The 23,291-nt window shown below is 46.9% G+C and overlaps 1 protein-coding gene and 1 pseudogene across 3 annotated transcripts in view; one reads left to right on the top strand and one right to left on the bottom strand.

Moving 5' to 3' along the window:
* Positions 1–6,253: 6,253 nt before the first annotated feature.
* The window catches only part of ANKRD33B (ankyrin repeat domain 33B), a 65,100-nt gene continuing 48,062 nt past the window's right edge, over positions 6,254–23,291 (top strand). For 2 of the 3 annotated variants that reach the window (XM_037165428.2, XM_037165427.2), the window contains exon 1: positions 6,254–6,801. In XM_037165428.2, the coding sequence (XP_037021323.2) occupies positions 6,436–6,801 (366 nt within the window). In that variant the 5' untranslated portion in view covers positions 6,254–6,435. Of the gene's footprint in view, positions 6,802–8,818; positions 9,189–23,291 lie in introns of those variants that run through there. The other variant, XM_037165429.2, reaches the window with a different exon arrangement.
* On the bottom strand, positions 20,921–22,509 carry LOC128626169 (proteasome subunit beta type-5-like; annotated as a pseudogene).

Genomic DNA, 23,291 nt, shown 5'->3' with positions numbered 1-23,291 from the left:
GTTCTAGTTGGATGTTTATTTCTTCATTTTGTTCCAAATTGTTGATTTGAGTCCTGGTTTCTTTCCCTTCACTGTTGATTCCCTGCATATTTTTCTTTATTTCACTTTGTATAACCTTCATTTCTTTCTTCATTTTGCAACTGAGTTCAGTAAATTCTGTGAGCATCCTGATTACCAGTGTTTTGAACTCTGCATCTGATAGGTTGTCTATCTTCTTGTTGCTTAGTTTTTTTCTGGAATTTTGATCTGTTCTTTTATTTGAGCCATATATATATATTTTTGCCTCAGCATGCCTGTTACCTGGTAAGGGGCAGAGCCATAGGTACTGGTCAGGGTGGGACAACCCATGTCCCTGTGTTTTGCTGCTGTATACAGGGGAGGGGTCCGAGAGGGAACTACTGCACTTGCTAGATTGTTTGGCTCTCACCCCACTATCCATTTCCTCCCTTGCTTCCCAAAAGCAGATTTTTCCCTTTCAAGTGCTGATTTCTGGGTGGGTGTGCTTGTGTAGGTTCTAGGATCCCGTAGGTCTCTCCCCTATGAGAATGGGATTTTCTTCCACTGCCACAATCCCCACAGGTTTTTACAGCCTTAGGTTTGAGGTTTTACAGCTTTAGGTCAAAGCGGTTTTGAGGCTTTAGTTGCTCATGCCGGAACCCTGGGTTGTGTGGTCCCTCTTACTCCCTAGTTGTCCCTGCTGGTCTATCCCGATGTGAATGCTGGAAGTCCCATCTGCCAGCCACTGCCTGGTCCACTCAGTCCACCAGCTGCTACCTCGCTGCGTGTCCTCTCCACCACAGCTTCCCATCTCCACCCCTCTGACTGGTCTGGAAGAATGATTCTTCTTTAACTCCTTGGTTGTTGGACTTCCATGCAGCTTGACTTTCTGGCAGTTCTGGTTGTTTTTTGTTATTAAATTGGTTGTTATCCTTCTTTTGGTTGTGTGAGGAAGTAAAGCACATCTACCTACGCCTCTATCTCGACCAGAACTCCCAACCACCTTTGTTGGTGATGAGGAGCCAAGACGTTTGTCCTTGGAGTAAATATGAGTTCTCTAGTTATAACCCATTATTGCTAATTAATGTCAAAAGCAGGAAGAAGGCAGAAGAATTGGCAGGTAGGTGCACACATTCATATTTTCCTTCCAAATATTTAACCACGAAGTCAGAAATCTTCCCTGAAAGAAAATGAGGTTCTTAAAGGGTTACATATATTCAGATTACACTGGAACTGATCTAGTTTCTGTCTATTGAATTGGGGTAGGGCCAAAGAGCTGGTAACCTCTTTAATGGGGAGATCCAAAAATATACACAGAGACTGGTCTTTGTATTTCTAAGCAGAACAGAAAGGCAAACTGGCTCACTGGCTCGCAGTTTTGTAGATTGACTTCAGGATACTCTAGGCTGCTTCCACTTTCAGCAGTCAACTCAGGAAAGTTTGCAAAAACTCCGAGCTAAATAATTTTGTTTTACTTAAAACTTTTTTAATTTTAAATTAAAAAGTGGGTGACTAAGAGATGTCTCCCCCTTCCCATCACATCTAATTTCTCTTATAGGGACCAAGAGAGCTGGAGGAGCCTGCTGCAAACCTCAGAAGGTAATGAGCTCCTCCAATCTCCATCCCTGAAGATGAGTTCTGAGGGAAAGTAGGAGCGAGAAAATGGAACACCAGTGGTATGGCTCTCCATGGATTCATGTCTCTTTCCCTTAGGACAGTTTTTACACATTTTTTGGGGGGGGTGTTCATCATCTAGACTTTGGGTTACCACTGGAATACAGCAATAAAGAAAATGCTGGAGTTAAAAAAGTTCAGGCCATTTGATATGGGTGATTCTTAGGATACCTGAATAAGGTTGCATTAGAAATACCTGGACAGTATGTACAGTCAGAAGATGCTGGAAATACCCTAAATATGAAGACCAGGTGATTGGGCATCGGCCTCAGCATCAGTGACAGTGCCAGCCCCGGCCAGGACCCCTGGGCGCAACGTGCCCACTCCCTGCAAAGCCCTCGATGTTCCATGGAGTCTCCCAACTCATGGGCATGTGGCTGTGTGTGTTTGTGTTTTTTTCAAAGATTTTATTTATTTATATTTTAGAGAGAGGGGAAGGGAGGGAGAAAGAGAGGGAGAATGGTTTTTACAGCCTTAGAGAAACCAACATGTGTTTATAGCCTTAGAGAAACCAACGTGTGACAAGTTGCCTCTTGAATGCCCCTAACTGGGGGACCCAGCCTGCAACCCAGGCACGTGCCCAGATTGAGAATCGAACCAGCGACCCGACCCCTCAGTTCACAGTCTGGTGCTCAGTGCACTGAGCCATGCCAGCCAGGGCATGACTGTGGTTTCATAGGAGCTTATATGGTCCATCAAAGCAGCAGCCTCCTGAATTGTTGATGTGCAAATTCTCTGAAATACCCATTTTAACCAGGGTACTGCAAACAACAGGAAGGGGGGAAGTTTACCATTGTTCCATTCTGCAGCAGCCAATGTATCTATCACTCACCTGTTAGTTTAGCCCAATGTTTTGGCCGAGTGAGAGAGGTTGGGGGAAATTAGCCTTTAAAGAATGTAACAGTTGGTTCCTCCATATTTTGTATCATTAACTGTAACAAATCAGAGTGTTTGCGTGTGGTTCTGATCTTTAAAAAGGCCAATTGCCCTTGATGGTGGCTGTGGCTCTGCCTCTGCAGATGTTAGTGCCAGAGAAGCAGGGTGCAAGGCACAAGGGATATGTCGCATTATCTCCAAATAAAAGATTTCTTTAAAAATTGTGGGGGGAAAAAGAGTAGGTGATCAGTCAGATAAACACTGGGAAACCTGTAGTAATAGACATCACTATTATGGTTGTAGCATAACAGTGGTAGAGCCATAATTGGAAATCTGTCTGACGACCAGTCTGCTCTTTAGCCTAAGCCATGCTGCCTCCCATGCAGGAAAAAAAAAAGGCCTTTTTCATTCATAAAGGCTAGTTCTCTCTGCAAATAGGGCAACAAATTTGGAGAAGCAGCTTCTGCAAAGCAGGTTATATTATCAGGGCGATGGGTGCTTTAATTTTAGTAGTAATGGAAGTTAACACGTATGGTGTGCTGAATTCCAAACATGCAAAGTTTAAAGTCACTCTAGCCCTAGGGGTGGGACTCTAATATTTTAGGAATGGTGGGGTGGGCTTGGGTTTACTCCACCATTAGGAACCCCTTCCCCAACTTCTCTTTCCAAACAAAATTTGGCTGAGCGCCACTCCAGGGGTGTCCCCTTTCCAGTCCTCAAACACATTGCCTGCAGGTTTGAAAGATTCTCCTCTTGTAGGTGGTGCAGTTACATGGCTTGCTCCAGAAATATAATTGAAGCGCTTAATTTTTTTTTAATGGCCCAAGAACAAGTTTTTCAACTAATCCAACAATTTGTGTAATTGATATATATTAATCATAATGAACTTTAAAATCATAAATTAAAATAGTTCATTGAAATGATAAATTCTTGGAGTCAATTTTTCAAAATGTTATTGATTTAAAAGTTATTCTGAGTACTTTGGCAATTTTGATTAAGTGCTTTCTCCCCTTGTGTAGATTTTGTGCACATAATAAATAGATGTGGACTTTACTACCTGTGCCGAATTTTGTGTTCTTGTAGCAGTGTTGGAAATCAATTGTTTCTGTGGTAAAATTACCCAGGGTGGTTGAGAAGGTGGCTGGAGGCACGACCTCCGAGGCCTCTGGAGCTTCTGGTGTCACAAGGTGCTGGGTGGTGGGTGGGGGGTCATTTCTAAACCTGGAAAATGACTGGCTTGGGTTTGGAGTTGCATCACTCACAAACCATTAGCTCTTATTTGGAAAGGTCTGTCCTAGAAGTTTATCTTTAAAGGGAAAAACCTCTTGAGTGCTATTTGGACTCAACTTTCTGAGAGGGAAAGGAGGAAACGGTGCATTTGAAGACAGAGCCTGAATTCTGAGCCTTGGTGACTGGGTGGTGAGGGCCGAAGGGCTGGCCAGTGTTTCACTCCAAGGCTGCAGCTGCCCAAAGGACCCCCAGCCCCATCCACCTGGGACCCTGTCCCTGACCCTTGTCACTTTAATACCACACAGAGGCACAGAGCAGTATCTCCCTGGCAAGGAGGGGGCTCGCAAACCCAACTTTGCTCTGGGAGGGGAGCATTGCAACTTGTAAATTCTCTGATTTCACATAAGCTTCTGGAAACACCAGAAGAACAGTCAACCTTGAAAGGGGGGAAATTCCCAGTGGGAATTTATGTAAATATGGCCAGTTATAGAAAAAAGTATAAAAAGCAAACCATGGTTTGGGCTATTTTTGGCTTTGGAAAGAAAGCCCCTAGTAGGGGAGGAAGCCAGTGCTTCTGAGGTCACTTGCAGCTCAGGGTGCACTCAGGCATGTAGCCTTCACCAGAAGTCACTGTTCTCCTGGGCTCTGTGGAGGTCACTGGAGGCACACGGGGGGCTCCCATGGGCGAGCAGTGCCGCAGCCACCGAGTAACACCGGAGGCCCAATAGGCCTCCTAATTCACTCCCACCTGGGGTGTTTGTGACCATGGTTCCCTCTGTGGCCCTTAGCTTGCCCACCCAGGTTTGTCCCTACTTGGTACATCTACCTGTTCTTTTCACCTTTGCGCCTGGAGATTTGGCAACTGGTGAGTGTTAGGATGGGTGGGGTAGGGCACAGTGGCGGCTGAACTACAACAGAAAATGGCGGCTGAATTACAGCCCAGAAAAGTCGGCTGATGTCAACCCAGAGAATGAAAGGGCGGGCTTTATCTGCATAGCAACCTGAGCAGGAGAACCATCAATGATATATTGCCACTTTGTTCAAAGGGGACCAATCCCCAGCTCCCCAGAAGAGAGCCAATGAAAATACCCCCCCCCCCTTCACATTCCCTGCTTGGGCGGGACTTGCAGCCCCACTCTGTGGGCTGGGGAACCTCGCCTGGATGCGCAAACTCCAGTAATGCTCTATATTGCCTAACTTTGTGGCTGATCGGCATTTTTTTTTTTTTTACCGCAGAGCCTCAGAAAACTTTTCAGTGAGCGCGATATCAAGAGCGGTTAAAAAAAGGAAGGAAAGGAGGGAGATGGGACAATGAGAGGAGTGGTGTTTCCTCTGTGACCTCATTGTTCCCACCCGCAAAGTTTCTTTGCAGGCAGCACACCCTGTCCAGGCTGGGGGTGTGCCCTTGCTACCGCGCCCGCAGGCACAGCCTTTCCGCGAAGATCCAGAACGGAGGTCAGGGGCTCCTGGCGCAAGGCTAAGCGCGGGAGGGCTGCGCTGGGCCGGCTCACAGGCCGTCGCCTTTGGCCTGGCCCTGCTCAGTGTATTTGGCAGCCAGCGGAGGAGTCAGCGCCCTGCCCCAGGCTCATCCGGTGATCCCTCCCGACTTCCAGTCCCAGGATCGGTGACATCTGACGTCGGGCAGGGGTGGGGGAAGGGAAATCGTTTCGGCTCTGGCCGGGAGCAGACTCTTCCCACCCAAACTTTCCCCCTGAGGCTTGTGAACCCTGTGCCAGAGTCGCTCTTTTAGGCGCAAGATGCAAGCCACAGTTGGTGGCCCGGGTTCTGCGCGACCTGAGAGGGGAGGGCCTGCGGATCTTCACTTCCAAGTTGAGACCTCCCCGTGGCGGCTCGGAATTCTCAGTTCAGAGTTGCAGGGTCCCAATGCAGCCCTGGCCACCCCCCCCCCCCACACACACACACAACAACGACTCATCCTCCGTGTCCAGTGTGCCCTTGCTATTCCCCGGGATTCCCAGGTCTTAAACCCTGAGTGAGACTAGCCCAGGAGCCTAGAGTCCTGCTGAGGAGACAAATGGGTTCGATGCCTCCGCTGAGAAACTTTCCCACCCAGTGCTGGAGACGAGACACCAAGGGCGCACCGGGCCCCCACAGTTTGGATGTTCTCCATCAGCTTCGTGGGCTCTGCCGCAGGCGTCCCTCGACCTCCACCTCGGTCCTCATCCCAGTGGCTGCGGGAGGGGAGGGCGGGGCCGCCTGCCGCCCTCCGCCCTCCGCCCTGGCGTTCTTCGGGTTCTTCAGTTACTACTTCTTAGCTCTGGGCCAAAAAAGCCGTTGCACTGTCCCTGCGGTGCGGAGAAGCCGCTGCTTGGTTCTCAACTTTTGCAGCTGTGGACTCCTGCGGGCCGGGAACCCCGGACGCCCGCCCGCGCCGCCTCCCGCGGGTCCCCGCCCACCGCGCTGCAGCCATTGGCCGGGCCGGCGACTCCTCCCACCCCGAGGAGTCGCTCCGGCCTCTAGTCGCTCTGGTCGGCCACGCGCTGCCGCGCGGCGCCAGTTTCACCGCCTGGACCGTGCGGAGCTCTGCGCTCCCGGAGTCGCAGGGGACACGGGCCGGTGACCTCGGTAGGTTTTTCCGAGTTCCGGGCTCCTAGCTCTTGCCCTGGCCCCCGGCCCGCGCCCCAGCCGACCGCCCGCATGGTGCTGCTGGCGGGGCCCGGGCCGGAGGGTGGCGGGGGGCGCTGCGTGTCTCCGCAGCCTCCGTCCCCACCTCGGGAAACGAAGGCCAGCGAAGACCCCACCAGCTATGAGGAATACGAGGACTTCTCGCATGTGCCCGACACCCGCAGCATCGCCTCGGACGACTCCTTCTACCCAACCCTAAGCGAGGAGGAGTACAGCGGCGGGAGTGCGGAGAGCATCCCGGAGGGAGTCCCAGAGGGCTTCCCGGAGGCGGCTACTCTCCTGAGCGCCGCCTGCACCAACGACGTGGGGCTGCTGAAGGCGCTGGTGCGGCGGGGACCGCGCGTCGAGGAGGTGCAGGAGACCGATCCTAATGGCCGGGTAAGCAGGCGTCTCCGCAGAGTTCGGGTCTCCTCCGCCGACCCTTCCACTCCCCGCACCAGGCGAATCCCGACTTCGTCCAGGTCCCTCGGGGACTTTTCCACTGCGAGGAGCGCCTTTTTCTCGCTCTTTGGGCGTAAGGCGCAAGTGAAGCCTTGGGTGGCCTGCCAGTTCCTAGTCGGAGGTGGGGTGGGGCCAGTTAGATTTGTTTGAGGTCACAACCCCGCGGAAGACTCAGCTAGTCCCTTGTTCTCACATCATTTCCTTCTGGTTTCCCGCCCCCCCCCCCCCCAACCTTCTGGTCCCTGAATCATTTCTGGGGCTCACGCTCCAGGTTGACATATCCCAATGAGAGGCTTCCAACCCGGATCCCCTGTCACCATTACCCTTCTCGCCTGTAAGGGACAACCCCTTCCTCCCAGCTCTCCAACCGCCCGCCCCGCTCAGCCCTTCGCTGCTGCCCCTCCTGCCGTTCTCTTCCACACCCGAGAGCGAAGCGGCTCCTTTGGGCTACCCAGGTTCGGAGTTTCTTCCCAGATCTCACGCTTGTCGCCCGCTACCCGCCCCCCGCCCCCTTCATCGGGTGACCCGCGCGGCAGCCAGCCAGCCAGCGTCATCTCCGACTTGATGTCCCCAGGGCCACCGCACTCTCTGGCCTTCTCCCCTGCCCGGGTCCGTGGGGCAGGCGGGGGTGGGGGGGGGTGGGCAGAGATGCGCGGGGTATCTGTAGGTTAGTTGTGCCAAGACTCAGAGACAGCAATAAATGTTTAGGAAAGGAAAGAAAAAGTTGGCTTGCAAAGACTTGAGGACTGGCTCCCAGAACACAAGCCATTACGCACGTGGAGGGAAAAATCACAGAGTGATCACAGAGGCCAAGTGCCCCTTGATCTGTGTTGCAGGAACAAGCAGTGGTCTCACCTGATTGTCACGTTTCCCGGGCCCAAGGGACATCTGCAGTATCAGCATAGCTCAAATCGGGGAATACAAGTGCTTTTGCTCAGGAGCCCACAGCTGACAGAAGATAGGTGCTTTTTTTTGGCTTGGGAACTGGTGGGACCCTGTGCCGTTGGTTTATCTCAGGTAAAGCAAAGACCTTTGGAGGCAGTGCAGGCAGGTGCAGTGTAGTTGTTTGTGGTGTGGTGGGGAAGCAGGAGAGGCTGATGAGTGGCCGTGGGGGGGGTAGCTGAGTGAGAACTAGGGAACTGGGGAGCAAACTGGTTCCAGCATGCTGTTGTCCAACCTTGAGGCCACAAAACTCACTCACTCACTGCCTGCGGGCTCTTAGGGACACCTTCTTAGGAAGATCTTTCCTCCTCTTCAGTCTAAGCCAGCAGCACCTGGAGCTGGGTAAGGGCCATCCAGGAGTTCAGGGATTGAGGGTGGTATTTGAGCAAAGACATAGAGAGGATATCTGGGGAGAGCATCTAGGAATAGGGAGTGGCAGGCACAAGAGCCCTTTGGGTGGCCTACACGTTACCATGATTTGTGGCAGTAAAAACCTCACAGAAAGCCCTAGAGCAGGGGTGTCCAACCTGAGACTCGCAGGCGGTGTGCAGCCCAGGATGGCTATGAATGCGGCCCAACACAAAATTGTAAATTTACCTAAAACATTATGAGATTTTTTTTTGGTTTGTTTTCATTAGTGTCTGTGTATTTAAGGTGTGGCCCAAGACAGCTCTTCTTCCGGTTGGCCCAGAGACGCCAGAAAGGTTGGACACCCCTGAAAGGGTTGGACACCCCTGCCGCAGAGCTTTGGTGGAGAAAGATAGTTCATTGCATCAACTACAAAAGGAACAGCCCGCAGGTGCAGCCCATGTCCACCTTCCTGGAAAAAAAATGTCTCTAAAAGCGTTACAGCTTTTCTGAGCCTTATTTGTCGAGCTGCTGGTGTCTGGTCGGTTAAGAAGGGCCCCTGCCCTAGCTGACTGATGTTTCATTGTGTTTGAGTAACTAAGGGTCAGATGTGTTTTGTTTAAGAAAATACGTTCTTTCCTGGTCCTGAGATTGGTAGAATGTTAGCCGTGGCTCAGCTCATACTTTTTCTTCTAAACTGTTGATTCCTCTAAAAGGATTGCATAGTCTAGTACGCAGCATGTAAATGTGCCAGCTAATTCTCCAGTAGCCGTCCAAGTGTGCTCCTGATGTCTGTTAGGTTGTGGTTGTTTCCTTCCCTCTGAACTAAGGACAGTGAAAGCTGCCGTAATTCTTTTTCTTAACTCTTCTCTTCCACCTACTATCTCTAAGGTGCTGGCAGCTCTGGGATGGCACTGCAGCCGAAGGAAGTGTTCATGCTGTCTTCACTGTTCAGAGGGCAGCTGGAATGTCAGACAGCTTTGGAGCCAGATTTTAAGCCCAGATTATTTAAAGTATTGTACTCCTTTCTTGATGTACGTAATTCTACTCGGGCATGTTTAAATTCCAGGGCCTCTGGGAAATTTTTCACAGGCCCCTCCACCCATTCTCTCTGTTGGCTAGTGAAGTCTGTACCACACACCCAGTATGGGAGGGTATCCCCCCTTACACCTGAGGGGCTTCCATGTTTTAATGATGTGTAGTTCTGATGGGGACCTTTATCTTGACAGATACATGAAAAGTTGTGTTGTCGGTGGTGGTTTTCCGAAGGTTACAGAAGATGTATAAAGTTTGGACTTGGCTCTCCCTAAAATGAGAAGCAAGTTGTGTGGAGTTCACATCCCGTCCTGCATTTTCCAGGCCTCAGCATTGATGGCACTGGTTAGAATAGAAAGTGAGTTCTGTTCTCATGTCTCCAGATGTGCATTGAGGGCCATCAAGCACAGGGAAAGGGGGTGAGGAGGGAGACTGAGGCCCAAGAGGCTGGTGCAGAGAAGTGTGTCAGCTGAAGTGAGCCTGGGAAAACCTGGGCCTTTGATGGGCAGGCTGACAAATGTCAGCCTCTTCTCCTCCACTGGCTGGGGTGCTCTGGGCCTAGTAGCCATGGAAAGGCCCATGTGTGTGTGTGTTTTTTTTTTTTTTTAAGATTTTACTTATTTATGTTTAGAGACAGGGGAAGGAAAAAGGGAGAGAAACATCAATGTGTGGTAGAGTCTCACACGCCCCCTACTGGGGACCTGGCCCGCAACCTAGGCATGTGCCCTGACTGGGAATTGAACTGGTGACCCTTTGCTTCACAGACCCCTGCTCAATCCACTGAGCTACACCAGCCAGGGCTGTTTTATTATTTTTTAAAGGGACTTAATTTTTCTAGAGCAGTTTTAGGTTCGCAGCAAAATCGAGGGAAAAGTACAGAGATTTCCCAAATACCCCATCTGCACGAATGCGCAGCCTCTCCCATTATCAACATCCCCTTAGAGTGGTACATTTGTTACAATCAATGAATGTATAATCATTATCGCTCAGAGTCCATAGTTTGCATTGTGGTTCATTCTTGCTGTACATGCCATGGGTTTGGACAAATGTTTAATCTATATTCATCATTTTATCATAAAAAGTATCCCATGTGATTTCATACAAGTGTATTAGTTATCTATGGCCACAGCAGTGCTGCCTAACAAATAACTGAAACCTCACAAATGTATACAGCAGCAAACATTCTGCTAAGCGCAGCCCAGCTCAGCTGATCCTGGATTTGCGTTCACAGGGGTCATCTGTGGATGGCAGACCTGGGAAGGGCGTGGCTGGGTGCCTGCCCCATGTGGTCTCTTTTTCCAGCAGGCCGGCCTGGGCTCATTCTCCATGGCAGAGCAGGGTTCCAAGACAGCAAGTAGAGCCAGTAAAGTTCAATGTCACTTCTGCTGAAGCAAATTTACCCTCTGAAGTGTAAATTTGCTTTCGTTTGTATAGGATGTTATTCACTAACCACAAGTGTTTATTTACTTATTTTAAATTTATTTTTATTAAGGGAAATTTTAGATAGGTAACCAAGTAGCAGGTACCAAGATCCTTCCTGTGCTAATCATCCAGCATCAATAAGCATCTATCTGCTCCTGAAGGCCTGCTTTAATTTTGATGGAAAGGGCTACGTTAAATGCTGCTTTTTATGTGTGTGGATGAAGGTTTTAGAAGTTTAGGACCACTGTCACTGGATTTGGGCCAGAAGGGATTTTAGGGTTATTGGTCCACATCGTTACTGGTTGATGAAAGTGGGGGTCTGAGAAGAGGGCATCTAGAATAACAGAGAATCAGGTTCTAGAATGCCCCTGAAGCTTGGTGATGCTCCTTTAAACCAGCACACGTCCCCAAGGGGCTTCTGAGCTTTCCACCTTTGCCTCGTGACTACACCTGAGAAATGGGCCAGCTAGGAATTTGGGGTGGTTGGGGTGATTTCGAACACCTGATTTCTTCTCCATCCTATACTTGTAAAAGAATGGGAAAGGTGTTACAAAAATCTAAAAGAATAATAGTGTGTATGAACTTCTTGGAATCCCATTTATTCATCTCACATTCATATTAATATACCATGCAGACTATAGTTCAAAACTATTTTGAATGACAACTTCTGATAGATATAACTACAGGAAAAGCTGTAAGCATTATTTAACTAATTGTAAATTACTAAAATTCAAGCCATCCTAAGCAGAGCCTTTGGTCAGTAGCTTTCTCATAGTTACAGAATTGCTCAGCTCTTCCCTTTCTTCCTGAATCTGTTATGGTAATCTTTACTTTTCTAGGAAACTGTCCCATTTTTTTTCTAAGTTCCAAAGGTTAATAAATCTATGACATTTTATAGGTCTCTTTTTAAGTTCTGCTATAATTGTGTTACATCCTGTTTTTCTCTTTGTTAAATTAAAAAAAATATTTTATTTATTTAGTTTTAGAGAGAAGGGAAAGACAAAGAGAGGAAGAGAAACATCAGTGTGTGGTTGCCTTGCCCACTACTGGGGACCTGGCCCGAAACCCAGACATGTGCTCTGGACTGGGAATCTAGCTGGTGACTTTTTGGTTCACAGGCCGGCACTCAATCCACTGAGCCACACCAGCCAGGGTGTTTTTCTATATTTTTAAAATTGTGCTGTTTCCTTTTTGTGACAAATATTGTCAAAAGTATTTATTTTATTCAGCTTTTGCGTTTGATCTGTTTCTTCACTATGCCATCAATTTTTGGTTTTCTTTTTATTATTTTTTCTTTCAGGTTAATTTTGCCTATAATTTCTTCTCAAAGTATCACTTTTGTTTTTCCCACAAGTTTTTTTTAATGTATTTTTTAAAGATTTTATTTATTTACAAACAGAGGGGAAAGGAGAAAGAAAAAGAGAGAAACATCAATGTGTGGTTGCCTCTTGTGCACCCCCCACTGGGGACCTGGCCCGCAACCCAGGCTTGTGCCCTGACTGGGAATCGAATTGGCGACCCTTTGATTCACAGGCTGGCACTCAACCACTGAGCCACACCAACCTGGGCTTTCCCCCAAGTTTTGATATGTAGTATTTTATTATTGTTCTGTTCTAATTTACATTATGACTTCCTCTTTTTACCTAGAATTTATTTAGAATTATGTAAAGTTTTTAAAATATACATTTTTAAGCTTTTTAAAAATAATTTTAAAACATAATTCAGAGAGTATGGTCTGTGTGATACTTCTTTGATATTTCTCGAGACTGGCTTTATGACCTCCTGGGCCAGTGATTCTAAATCTGAACTGTGTAATGTTCTATGATTTCTATAAATTGAGTCAAAACAGTTACATATGTAAAAACTATACACGATTTCCTTTAATTAAGAGAAATAAGAAGGATTTAGAGAAGCTGTTAAAATATGTAAACAAAGAAAATATGTTTATTCAAGATGATTGGGAGGTAGTTCCTCTAGACAACCTGGTGGGGTCCATGGGGGGTGTGCGCATGTGTGTGGTGAGGTTAGATCGTAACAGGTAGTAGGACATTAAGAATATTTATGTTATTCAGTGTGTGTGTATGTCAAAGAATTAGAAAGGGGTAATATATATATTTTTAAGATTTTATTTCTTTATCTTTAGAGGGGAAGGGAAGGAGAGAGGGAGAGAAACATCAATGTATGGTTGCCTTTCATGCGTCCCCTGCTGGGAACTGGCCTGCAGGGAACCAGCCTGCAACCCCGGTATGTGCCCTGACTGGGAATCGAACCGCAATTGTCTGGTTTGCAGGCCCGCGCTCAATCCACTGAGCTATACCAGCCAGGGCAGAAAGGGGTAATATTTTTAAATGATGTTCCTGAACTTGAAAGACAGTCGAAGGTGGATTTTATTTACTTCTACTAAATCAAGTAAATGTGAAATTCTGAGTGACTGTTGGGTTAGCAGCAAAATTGGGTTGGAGTGGTGGAGAGTAATTTCAAAGTTGCATAAAAACAGATGCTTCCAAAGGCATGTTTCTGTCAGCTGTGAATATCCTGATCCCAAGTAGGCATGTGATGGGCTGGAGAATAAATAGAGCGTTTGTCCCTGGCTTCTGCTTCTGAGATTTAAGTCTTGAGTGAGAAATCACCCCTGGCGAGGGACAGCCCAGCTGAGAGGTGCAGGTGGGTGGTGGGGAGGGAGGCTGAGAAGGGGCGGGAGCCATGGTCATGGGCGCTGCCCGGTGAAGGGCATTAAATAAATTTATGATAGCACATTTCCTGAGATAAGAGAGGATGCATGAAGTTGATTTAAAAAAGTGTTAGGGAAATTAGGCTGAGTGAAAAAAGTCCATCTCAAAGGATTAATGCTGTGTGATTCCATTTACATGGAGATGGAGAACAGATTAGGAGGTGCCTGGCTTAGGGCTTTGGGGAGGTGTTAGTTACTCTAATAGGATGGCAGGAGGGGAGAGGGCCTTGTGGTGAGGGAACAGCCTTGCCTCTGGATTGTGGTTGTGGTTACAGGAAGCTCTACCTGGGTTGAACAGGCACGGAACCACAGACGCAGACCCAGACACACAGATATGCGGTAACAACTGAATGAGCTCTGTGGGTCGTAGGAATGTCCATCTCGCGGCGGTGCTCTTGGACCGTTAATTATGCAAGAGGTTGGTGTTGGGGAAGATCACAGAAGGGGCAACTGCCTGTGAGTCCAGCACTATTTTGAAATGAAAAGTTTAATAAGAATGAAGGAAGGCAACTCTTAAAAACAGTTAAGATAGTAAATTGTATGTTGTATGTATTTTACCACAATAAAATATTGGAAAACAATGAAAGAAGGCATGTATTGCCTTCACAAAGGTAGGTAATCCCTGCCTTTGTGAGTAGATCCTCTTTTGGAAACTGAAGCAGGGTCAGACCCAGTTAATAGGTGAGGCTGGGACGCGCTGGGAATATGGGCTGTTTGAGCCATTGCTACTAAGCATCACCTAAAAGGCTTTTCCCAAATGCAGGATCCCAGGCCCCTCCCTAGACAGACTGGACCAGAATCAGCCCTTAACGCGGGTTTGAGGTGATTGGCTTGTACACTTGTTGGAAGGGCTCCAGCACATTTCCCAGAATAGAAAACAGGTTTGGTGCCCAAGATGGCAGGCTTAGGTGGGTTATATGATCCTGGACAAGTCACAAGATCTTTAGTTTTCTCTAAATTCCCATCTAGAAAATGGGGACGCTGATTATGAGATAACAATACCTCACAGAGGTCCAGTAGAATAAATTAGTAACTTATATACAGTGCCTGCCACAGCAGAGGCGCTCAGTGAATGGAGCTGTTGTGTCTGTGGGTGAATTAACCTCAAGATGGTTTTCCATTCCAGTCAAGGGAAAAGGTGGAAGCCAATGTTTAATCAAAGGGGAGCTATCAAGAAAATATCACATCTACTCGGTGAGGGCCCCTTTGTAACCATGCAAATGTGGTGAGAGGTCAGATCTCACGTTAAGTGTTCAGACTACAGTGAAAGCGGCCAGGGGTGAGGAGAGGTGAGAAAGGGCAGAGAAGTGTGCTAGGGCCGCATCTTGGCGTCTCTCTGGAGCACCTTTGAGATCGGTGGGTGGAGGCCAGGATGCTGCCTTAGGAATGGAAGCCGTCCGTGGCTCAGGGGAAGGGGAAGGATCCAGACTCTTGAATGATGAGGAGGGAGAGCATTTGGAGGCAAAGGAAGGCAATAAGGCCAGAGATGGTCCCAAACCATTTTTCTTACAAGCCTTACTTCTTTCTTCAGCATTTTCCATGGGTAAAATTTAGTGCAAAGAGCCCCGGAGTTGGAGCCCTTGTCCAGCCTGGGGCTCTCAGGGACCGATTGGGTCACTTGCTCTGCTATAAATAAGCCGTGCAGTGGATTCCCCAACTTTCTGTTTCTGTTTAACACTGTGGAGCCAGGCATTCCAAAGGGCCTGGCCTCTCTGCTCATATCAGGAAGATCAGTCTGCATCTCTTCCTTCTAGCCCCTCCAGCTTTTGTATTTCTAAACCCGAGGGGCCAGAGTCATAGGCTAAAAATAGCGGTGGTGACAGAGCTCCTGAGTCAGTTTTGCTGGCGCTGTGAGTTGGGTTTTTTTTCCGTAGGCGTTAGATAATGGATAATGGGAGGGCTTCTGGGAAATGAATCCATTTGCAGCAGCACCGGGGTACACTGGGACTCAGCTGGAGGGACTCTGCAGCTCAGTGTCTGCATCCTGGCGTCCTTTCGTTACCTGGACACGCACCCCCCTGCTCTCACCATTGTGCTGCAGAGGACCTAGGTGGTTTGGGGGACCTGTTCCATCCTCAGTGAAAGGGGACAAAAGAGGCACCAAGGAGCAGGGGAACAAGTGACTCTGTCATGTTTTGTCACCCACACATCCTCCTTTGATGAAGATTGGGCTGCAACAGGCCACCTCTGAGGTCCCCAGGCTTATGCTCCATGCGCTACCATGGATGGCAAGGCTTTTCCCACAGGTGTGTATTAGCTTTGTAGGGAAATCAACTCATCCAGCTTGCCCAGAACTGAGAGTCCCGTATCCCGGGAAACCCCTGTACAAACCAGGGTAGTTGCTCAACCTACCTATTTAGGTCCCAACATAGAAACGTGTCATATCAGTGTGGCCAAAAGACACAGAGACCACAGAATTCCTCCTTTAGCAGAATCTGGAAACCCAACTTTGGAGCAAAGCTATTAAGTTGTACCATCTGGGGACATACCCACTGGGAGAGCAGCATTTGCCTTTGTTGCTTCGCGTGGACTCTCACACAGGAGAGCCATCAGGCAGAGACGACAGACGCATCAGGTGGGGAGGGTTTGGGAGACAGGGGACCGCTTGATCAGGGAGGGCCCCTGGGGGCAGGGTCCCGAGTCGGGGGTTAAGTTTCCACTGCTGTACACAAAAAGGGGAGTAAATACATTTCTCTAGAAAAATTCAGTTACTTAAAATGCACCAGGGAAGCTGTGGAAAATTTGTTTTTAATAGAAATCATTAAAATTTTTCCTGGGCGTAAACAAATCTAAATCCATTGGGTTGGTTTAGAATGAGGCACAAGTGTATGGAGTTAATTTTAAAAAACCTTATCTCATTTGTTAAAGGCAGCAACTTACAGTAACTCTACTAATAATTTTATTGGATCCAGGAATACTTATTATACTATTAACTTAAAATTTTTTCTAATGTTAATTCAATGGAAATAACTAAAAAAAAAATCAACTTTTTGTTTGCATCTGGCAAGTTGATCTACCAGTTTGTAGATGGCTTGACTTTTTTTCTTCTATTCTTTCTTTCAGCATTTTATTTATTTATTTTTAGAGAGTAGGGATGGGAGGGAGAAAGAGGGAGAGAAATATTGATTGATTGCTTCTCTCATGTGCCCTGATGGGGTCCAAACCTGCAACCCAGGCATATGTCCTGACCAGGAATCGAACCTGTGACCTTTCACATTTTAGGATGACACCCAGCAAACTGAGCCAGCTGGTCAGGGCTTGATTTCAACATAAGAGTTTTTAGCAAATTCATGGAGGCTGTTTCCTTATCAATAACATGAGTACTTTAGAAAAATGTCTCTGTAAAAAGGAAAAAGGCGCCCCCCCCCGAATAGATATTACTGAATATTTGCTCTTAAAACATATTTCAGCCCTTTCAGATGGCTATGGCAGAATACCGTACACTGGGTGGCTTATAAACATCAGACATCTATTTCTCGTGGATTCGAGGTCGAGAAGTCTAAGATAAGGGTGCCGGCGATGCGTTGTCTGGTGAGAGTTGGCTTCCTGGTTCACCGACGGTCGTCTTCTCTCAGTGTCTTCGCATGGCAGAAGCATGTTAAACTTTCAGATTCTAAGTCATGGGAAATGCCCCAAATGCAAAGTGAAAGGCAAAGTATTCCCATGATGGGGCTCTCCCTCCATGACCCAAACACCCCTAAAGGCCCACCTCCTAACAACATCACACTGGGAGTTAGAATTTCAACGTGTGCATTTTGGAGGAGTGCATAGACATTCTGTTTGTAGCAAAACAATATCAAGTGCTGAAGGAATAATTAAATTATGCATTTGAAACATTTTTCCAGTTGCAAAAGAGTCGTGTGATTTTTCAGTATTTGAATAGAACTATGTGAGTGTGATTTGCACTCAGAAAAGCCCAAGATTGCCCTGGCTGTGTGGCTCAGTTGGTTGGAGCGTCGTCTTATGCACAAAATGTTGGGGGTTTGATTCCTGGTCAGGGCGCATAGCAACATCTGTGTTGCAGGTTTGATAACTGGTCGGGTTGAGTAGGGGAAGCAACTGATCGGCGTGTCTCTCCCACATCCGCGTTTTTCTCTTCATTCCTCTCTCCCTAAAATCAGTGAGCATACCCTTGGGGGAGGATTAAAAACAATATCCCAGGATCTCTACCTGGAAAATTGGGTGGGTTCACAGGTAGATGATCTCCATCTCTAAAAATATGGAAGTATACTCTTCTGTGATTAAAAAAAATGCTTAAATGACTATAATTAAATAATTGAAGTAGTCATAGGGTGTGTAGAAATAGAAAAAATATTTTTAAAGGAAGCTAATTTAAGGCCTTAAAGTTCTAAGTGATAGAAAATGCACCAAATGCAAAGTGAAAGGAAATAATTTGAAAGGGAAAGTAAAGAAAAATGAATATTTAAAAAACAGCTGTTTTGATATATAATTTACATACCACACAATTCACCCAGCTAAAGTGCACAATTCAGTGGTTTTTTGGTAGCATATTCACAGCCACATGCAAAGATCAGAACAATTTTAGAACATCTCCGTGGCCCCAGGAAGCCTTGCAGTCTTCAGCCATCCCCCCGCCCCCAGTGCCTCCAACCCTGAGCAACCACGGCTCTACTTTCTTTACACGATTTATAACAGGATTTTTATGCAGGAACTCAATCTTTGTAACTTCATGTCAACCTCTCAACATTTACTCAGTAAGTGAATAAATGCAACATTTGTGTCATCCCCTGCAGTGCCAGCCAAGATGACAAATATCACACGTGCCGGTTCCACCTTCCAGTATCTTATGAGAAATTTCCTATAAGTTACCATGTATGACAAGGAATTAAGTTTTCAAAAAGTGTGCAAAGCCCCAAGCCTGACCTATTGCACTCTGAGCGCTGGGCCCTGTGATTCTCTTATCTCCACTAGGGCACCTAGGAACTCATCCCAGACCTGGAATCCGAAAGCCTGGGGCGGGGCCAGTACTCTGCTCAGCACACCCTCCAGGGGTTCCCATGCAGCTCACCTTTGAGAACCTCCTGTGGATTGCATTTACATCTGACTAACCGCTCAGCTCAGCCCTGGAGGTTTTCCTCTTCCTCCTAAGGAGTCCGGGCTTTCTGTTTTGAGGGGAAGGTGCAGGTTGATGTCCTCCAGCTCTCTTGACCCCTCACTCTGTTCTTCCTCCATACTCTGTGTGTATTTTTTGGGGGGGTTGTGATGAGTAGCTGTGTTGAGAGCAGGGCCTGACTGGTTTTGCCCTTGATTGGCTCCCTGGCAGGGGGCTTGGGAAATACCCAGTAAAGGTGTATGCCTGTGTCTCCTGCAGTTTCTGTCTCCCTGGAGAACCTTGATTCACACATCCCTTGGGAACATTACCTGCTGGCAGAGCCCCCCAGCTTGTACAGCTGATGCCAGCTCTTGGCCCGGGACCACTTTCCTGAACCTGCATTTGAGGTCAAGTGTGGGATTTCTCCTGCTAACCTTCCAGCATGCCATGCATTACATGTTAGTAGCATAACTCACTACATCTTTGCACACACTTTGTGGCATTGTTTCTGTTGCCTCCAAGGGCAGCTCTGTGATGGGGCAACCTGTGCAGTCCTGCGCCCTGTGCCTAAAAGTGCCCAGTCACTGGTGTGATGCTCTGCTGTTGCCGCCTTGACGTTAATGAGTTTGAACCGGGGGTCCTGCACTCATTTCGCACAGGGGCTGCAAACCACATAGCCGACTCTGGGTGCCTTCATGCCTGTAGTCGCCTCTCTTTGCAACCTCGGAGTCAGCCCAGCCTCCCTCACCTCCCCCATCCGGTCACTTTCCAAGCACTGCACAGTCCCTGGTGATGGCCCATCACTTTTCATTGGGGTCTTACTGCCTCTTTTATTTGGGGCTTTGAGATGTCTCATTTAAACAGATGCTGTACTTTCTGGTTTCTTGTATCTGAACATTTTCCATTCTATTCTGCTGCCACTTCTGAATTATTTTCATATGTGTGGCTTGTGTTACCACAGTATCATCTTTGCCTGATGTTCCACTGTCTCCGTTTGTGTTGCAGAAGCTGGGCTCTCACAGCCTTGGCAGATTGGTATGCTCCCTGTAACACATACCCACCCCCTCTCTCTACTGCAAGTCTGTCTCAGACGTCACCTTCCCCATGGACTTCTCCCATCCCCCCTTTTTTGGATGGCTTCTCTGACTTTGAACTCCCACTTGCAACTTGTTTAGGAAACTCCTTTCCTTTTGTTTCCTTTTATAATTATTTTATATTCTCTCTAAACTTGATAAACTCCATGAGCAAAGATCCTTAGCATCACTGTTTATATCCTCTTCAGTCTAGCAGAGTTTGTTGCACATAGGAGCTTGCTGGATAAAAGTAGGATACTGTTTCTTGCTGCTAGTTCTATACTCTTGATTTTAAAAAATACTTAAAAACACGGTTTTAGGTCTTACATTTAAGTTTTTGATAACTTTGAGTTGATTTTTGTGGATAGTGTAAAATACAGGTCCAATTTCATTCTTTTGCATACGGATATATAGTTTTCACAGTACCATTTACTGAAGATACTATCCTTTCCCCATTATGTATTCTTGGTGACTTTGTCTAAAACTAATTGACCATACATGCTTGGGTTTATTTCTGGGCTGTCTATTCTGTTCCATTGATCTGTGTGTCATAATGTTTTCTTTTTTTTTTTTGTCAGTGCTGCACTGTTTTGAGTACTGTAGCTTTGTAATATCATTTGAAATCACAAATCATGATACCTTCAACTTGAGTCTTCTTCCGCAAGATTGTTTTGGCTATTTGCAGGTCTTTTGTGGTTACATACAAATTTTAGAACTGCTTTTTCTATTAATGTAAAAAAAGCCATTAGAATTTTCATAAGGGGTGTGTTGAATCAGTATATGCTTTGGGTATTGCAGACACTTTAACAATATTCTTCCAATTTATGATTGGAAAGAATTGAAGATATTTTTTCCATTTATTTGTGCCTTTTTCAATTTCATCAATTTTTATAGTTTTCAGTGTACAAATCTTCACTTTCTTGGTTAAATTTATTCCTGAGTATGTTATTTATTTTTTGATGCTATCTTAAATGGGATTATTTTCTTGAGTTCCTTTGTGCCCAGAGCTTGGTTGGTGTAAAGAAAGGGAACTGATTTTGCATGTTGATTTCATACCCTGCAACTTCACTAGCTTGTGTATTTGTTCTGAGAGTGTTTTTGATGGAGTCTTTAGGGCTCTCTATAAGATTATGCCATCTGTAAACAGAGATAATTTTATGTCTCCCTTTTCGATTTGGATGTCTTTTGCTTCTTTTTCTTGCCTGATTTCTCTGACTGGTACTTCTAGTACTGTTGACTGGAAATGGTGCGGGTGGGCATCCTTGCTGTGTACCAGATGCTAGAGAAGAGGCTTGCACTGTTTCCTTGCTGGTTGTGATGTTAGCTGTAGGTTTCTCATTGATGGCCTTTATTGTGTTGAGACTTCTCAACCTTGTCAATACTCACAGTTGTTGGCTGCATAATTTTTGCTGTGGTCATCCCAAGAAACATGACAGCTACCTCCACCCTCCTTCATGGGGTAGATCCATCGAATTTGTCAAGTAGATCAGCTACTTTATCACTGGAGACTTGGATCCAGCCACCCTCCCAGACATGGCGGCGGTTGACCGCACCTCCTGAGTAGGCCTCTGAAGGCTGTTCCTCCCGGAGGTCATAGGAGTGACCCTGATCTGTGACCCTGATCCATGACCCCATGTGCATCCACAGAGCCAGAATCTGCACAGAAGGCGGCCTCTGAGATTTGGTTTTCACTGTCCACGTAGTAGATGCCTCTCTTACTCCACCCACAGACCATGAAGCACATGGACAGCCCCATGCCTTTATACTGATAGACTATGTCGGCGGGCAGCTTGGAGGCAGCTGCCACTGAGATGTGTTCCTTGTTTCGAAGCTCACAGATTTGGTGTTGCTGAGCCAATAGCCATTCCCAGAAGCTACAGTCTGCTGCGTCCTCAGCCACGGAGCCCAGTAGGTAGGGGCTGATGTCTATCACCTTCTTTATTGTCTGGGAGGCAAGGTAGGTACCCGCTGTGGCCGAGAATCCACTGCAACAATGACTCCACAGTTGAAACTTGAAGGCCAGGGTGATGGTTCCATGAAGCATTTAAATTCGCAGCCCCTTTGGGATACCCCGCTGGGTGCTGCCAGGCTCAGCCCATCACCGGGACTACCTGGACCCAGGTCCAGTCCAACAGATGCACACAACCTCCGAGGCTAAAAATCACATGCTGCCTCATCAGTAGTGAGTTCTACGACACTCTGGCCGGCACCATGTCTTGTCAGGTGTTTTTTTTTAAAGTTGAAGAATGTGCAGCTTAGTAGGAAATTTTATCTACCAGCTCCCCTGAGGCGCTCCTATTCCATCAAATGAGAAGAGCCCTTAATTAGAGCTCCCAGCACAGTCCACACTTCTCATTTGGAGTGTTTGTTGTTGGAATTTTAACATTTGACTATATTTTCCCCTGGGAAAATACTCATAATAGGACAAGCTGTGCTTTTAAAAATGTAACATGTGGTTAACCCTAATGGCATGATGCATTCTCTCCACATTTCACACAGTTTGCCTCTCATGACTGTCACTCCAGGGGGACACGTGGAGGCCACCACCACCTGCTCAGTGGAAGTTTAATCGATAATGAAGCTGATGAGGAGTCACAGATGACCCATTCCATGCCTAGCAAGACAGAGCAACGCATAGTCTACCAAAAACTGTACATACGTTTTTGATTGCAAAGGGAGTTATATTAACTAGGAACATTAAAAAAAATTTAAAAACCCACTGCAATTCTTCCTTTTAAAAGAAATAACACAGAAAACAATTTGCATTAAGCATGCTTCTTGATTCTGCATGAAGTTGCCTTCCTTCCCGTTTAATGGGTTCATTTGTTTAACAAATACGCGTACTCATTGAATGTCTGGCCTGTACCACGCACTAGCACTGGACAAGACAGACATTCCATCTCAGATGGAGTTCACGTGCTTTGGGGGGAGAGAAACGGGAAACAAGATGGTTAAGACACATGTGAAGTGCTTAGCAAGTGAAGGAGTGTTCCGTGCTGAGGAGAAAAGGAAAAGCAGACCATGTAGGCCTTCTCAGTCATGGGCTGATGACGTCCCCCTCCTGGCTGAGGGGGGCCTCAGTGTGAAGACTCGGAGGAAGTGAAAGTCTTGCCTTATGTCAGGGCTGTCTGGGGGAGGAGTGGTCCAGAGGAAGCATCAAGAACAAAAGACCATGAATGTGCCAGAACATTCCAGAACATGCCTGGAATGTTCTGGAACAACCGGAAGGCCAGAGGGGCTAGAGCAGAATGAAGGGAGGGAGCTGGCAGGAACATAAAGAAAGAAGAAGACTTGGGCAATGAGGATAAGGAGGGAAGAAAAAAGACCTAATTCCACTCAGAAGTGCAAGTTTTAGTAATGTTTTGAAATTTGGTGCTCTTTCAAGGGGACAGGTGTTTAAGGCCAGAGGTTCTTTTTTTTCTAAGTTTAAAAAGTTTTTTTTTATTTTTAGAGAGTGGAGAAGTGAAGGAAAAAGAGAGGAAGAGAAACGTCAATGTGTGGTTGGTTGTCTCTCGCTTACCCCTTATTGGGGACCTGGCCTGCAACCCAGGCCATGTGCTCTAGAATGGGAATCAAACCAGCCACCCTTTGGTTCAGAGACCTGTGTTCAGTCCACTAAGCTACATCAGCCAGGGCTGGGCTAGAGGTTCTGAATGACTGGTTGTGGTGAGATTCCTCATCTGTCACTTTCTGCATCACTGGATTAACCTTTTCAATATTTGTGTAACTGAACCATCAACTATTTCATGGATGTATAGAGTGTTGGAAAGTGAGGTTCACAAACATTGTCTTTAGTTGACAAATCCATATTTGGGCTGTTCTT

Source organism: Artibeus jamaicensis, unplaced genomic scaffold (genome assembly GCF_021234435.1).
Source record: "Artibeus jamaicensis isolate MK-2021 breed Jamaican fruit bat unplaced genomic scaffold, CSHL_Jam_final scaffold_369, whole genome shotgun sequence".
Classification (NCBI taxonomy): domain Eukaryota; kingdom Metazoa; phylum Chordata; class Mammalia; order Chiroptera; family Phyllostomidae; genus Artibeus; species Artibeus jamaicensis.
Note: the sequence above shows the minus strand (reverse complement) of the source record. Positions and strands in the feature narration are given on the sequence as shown.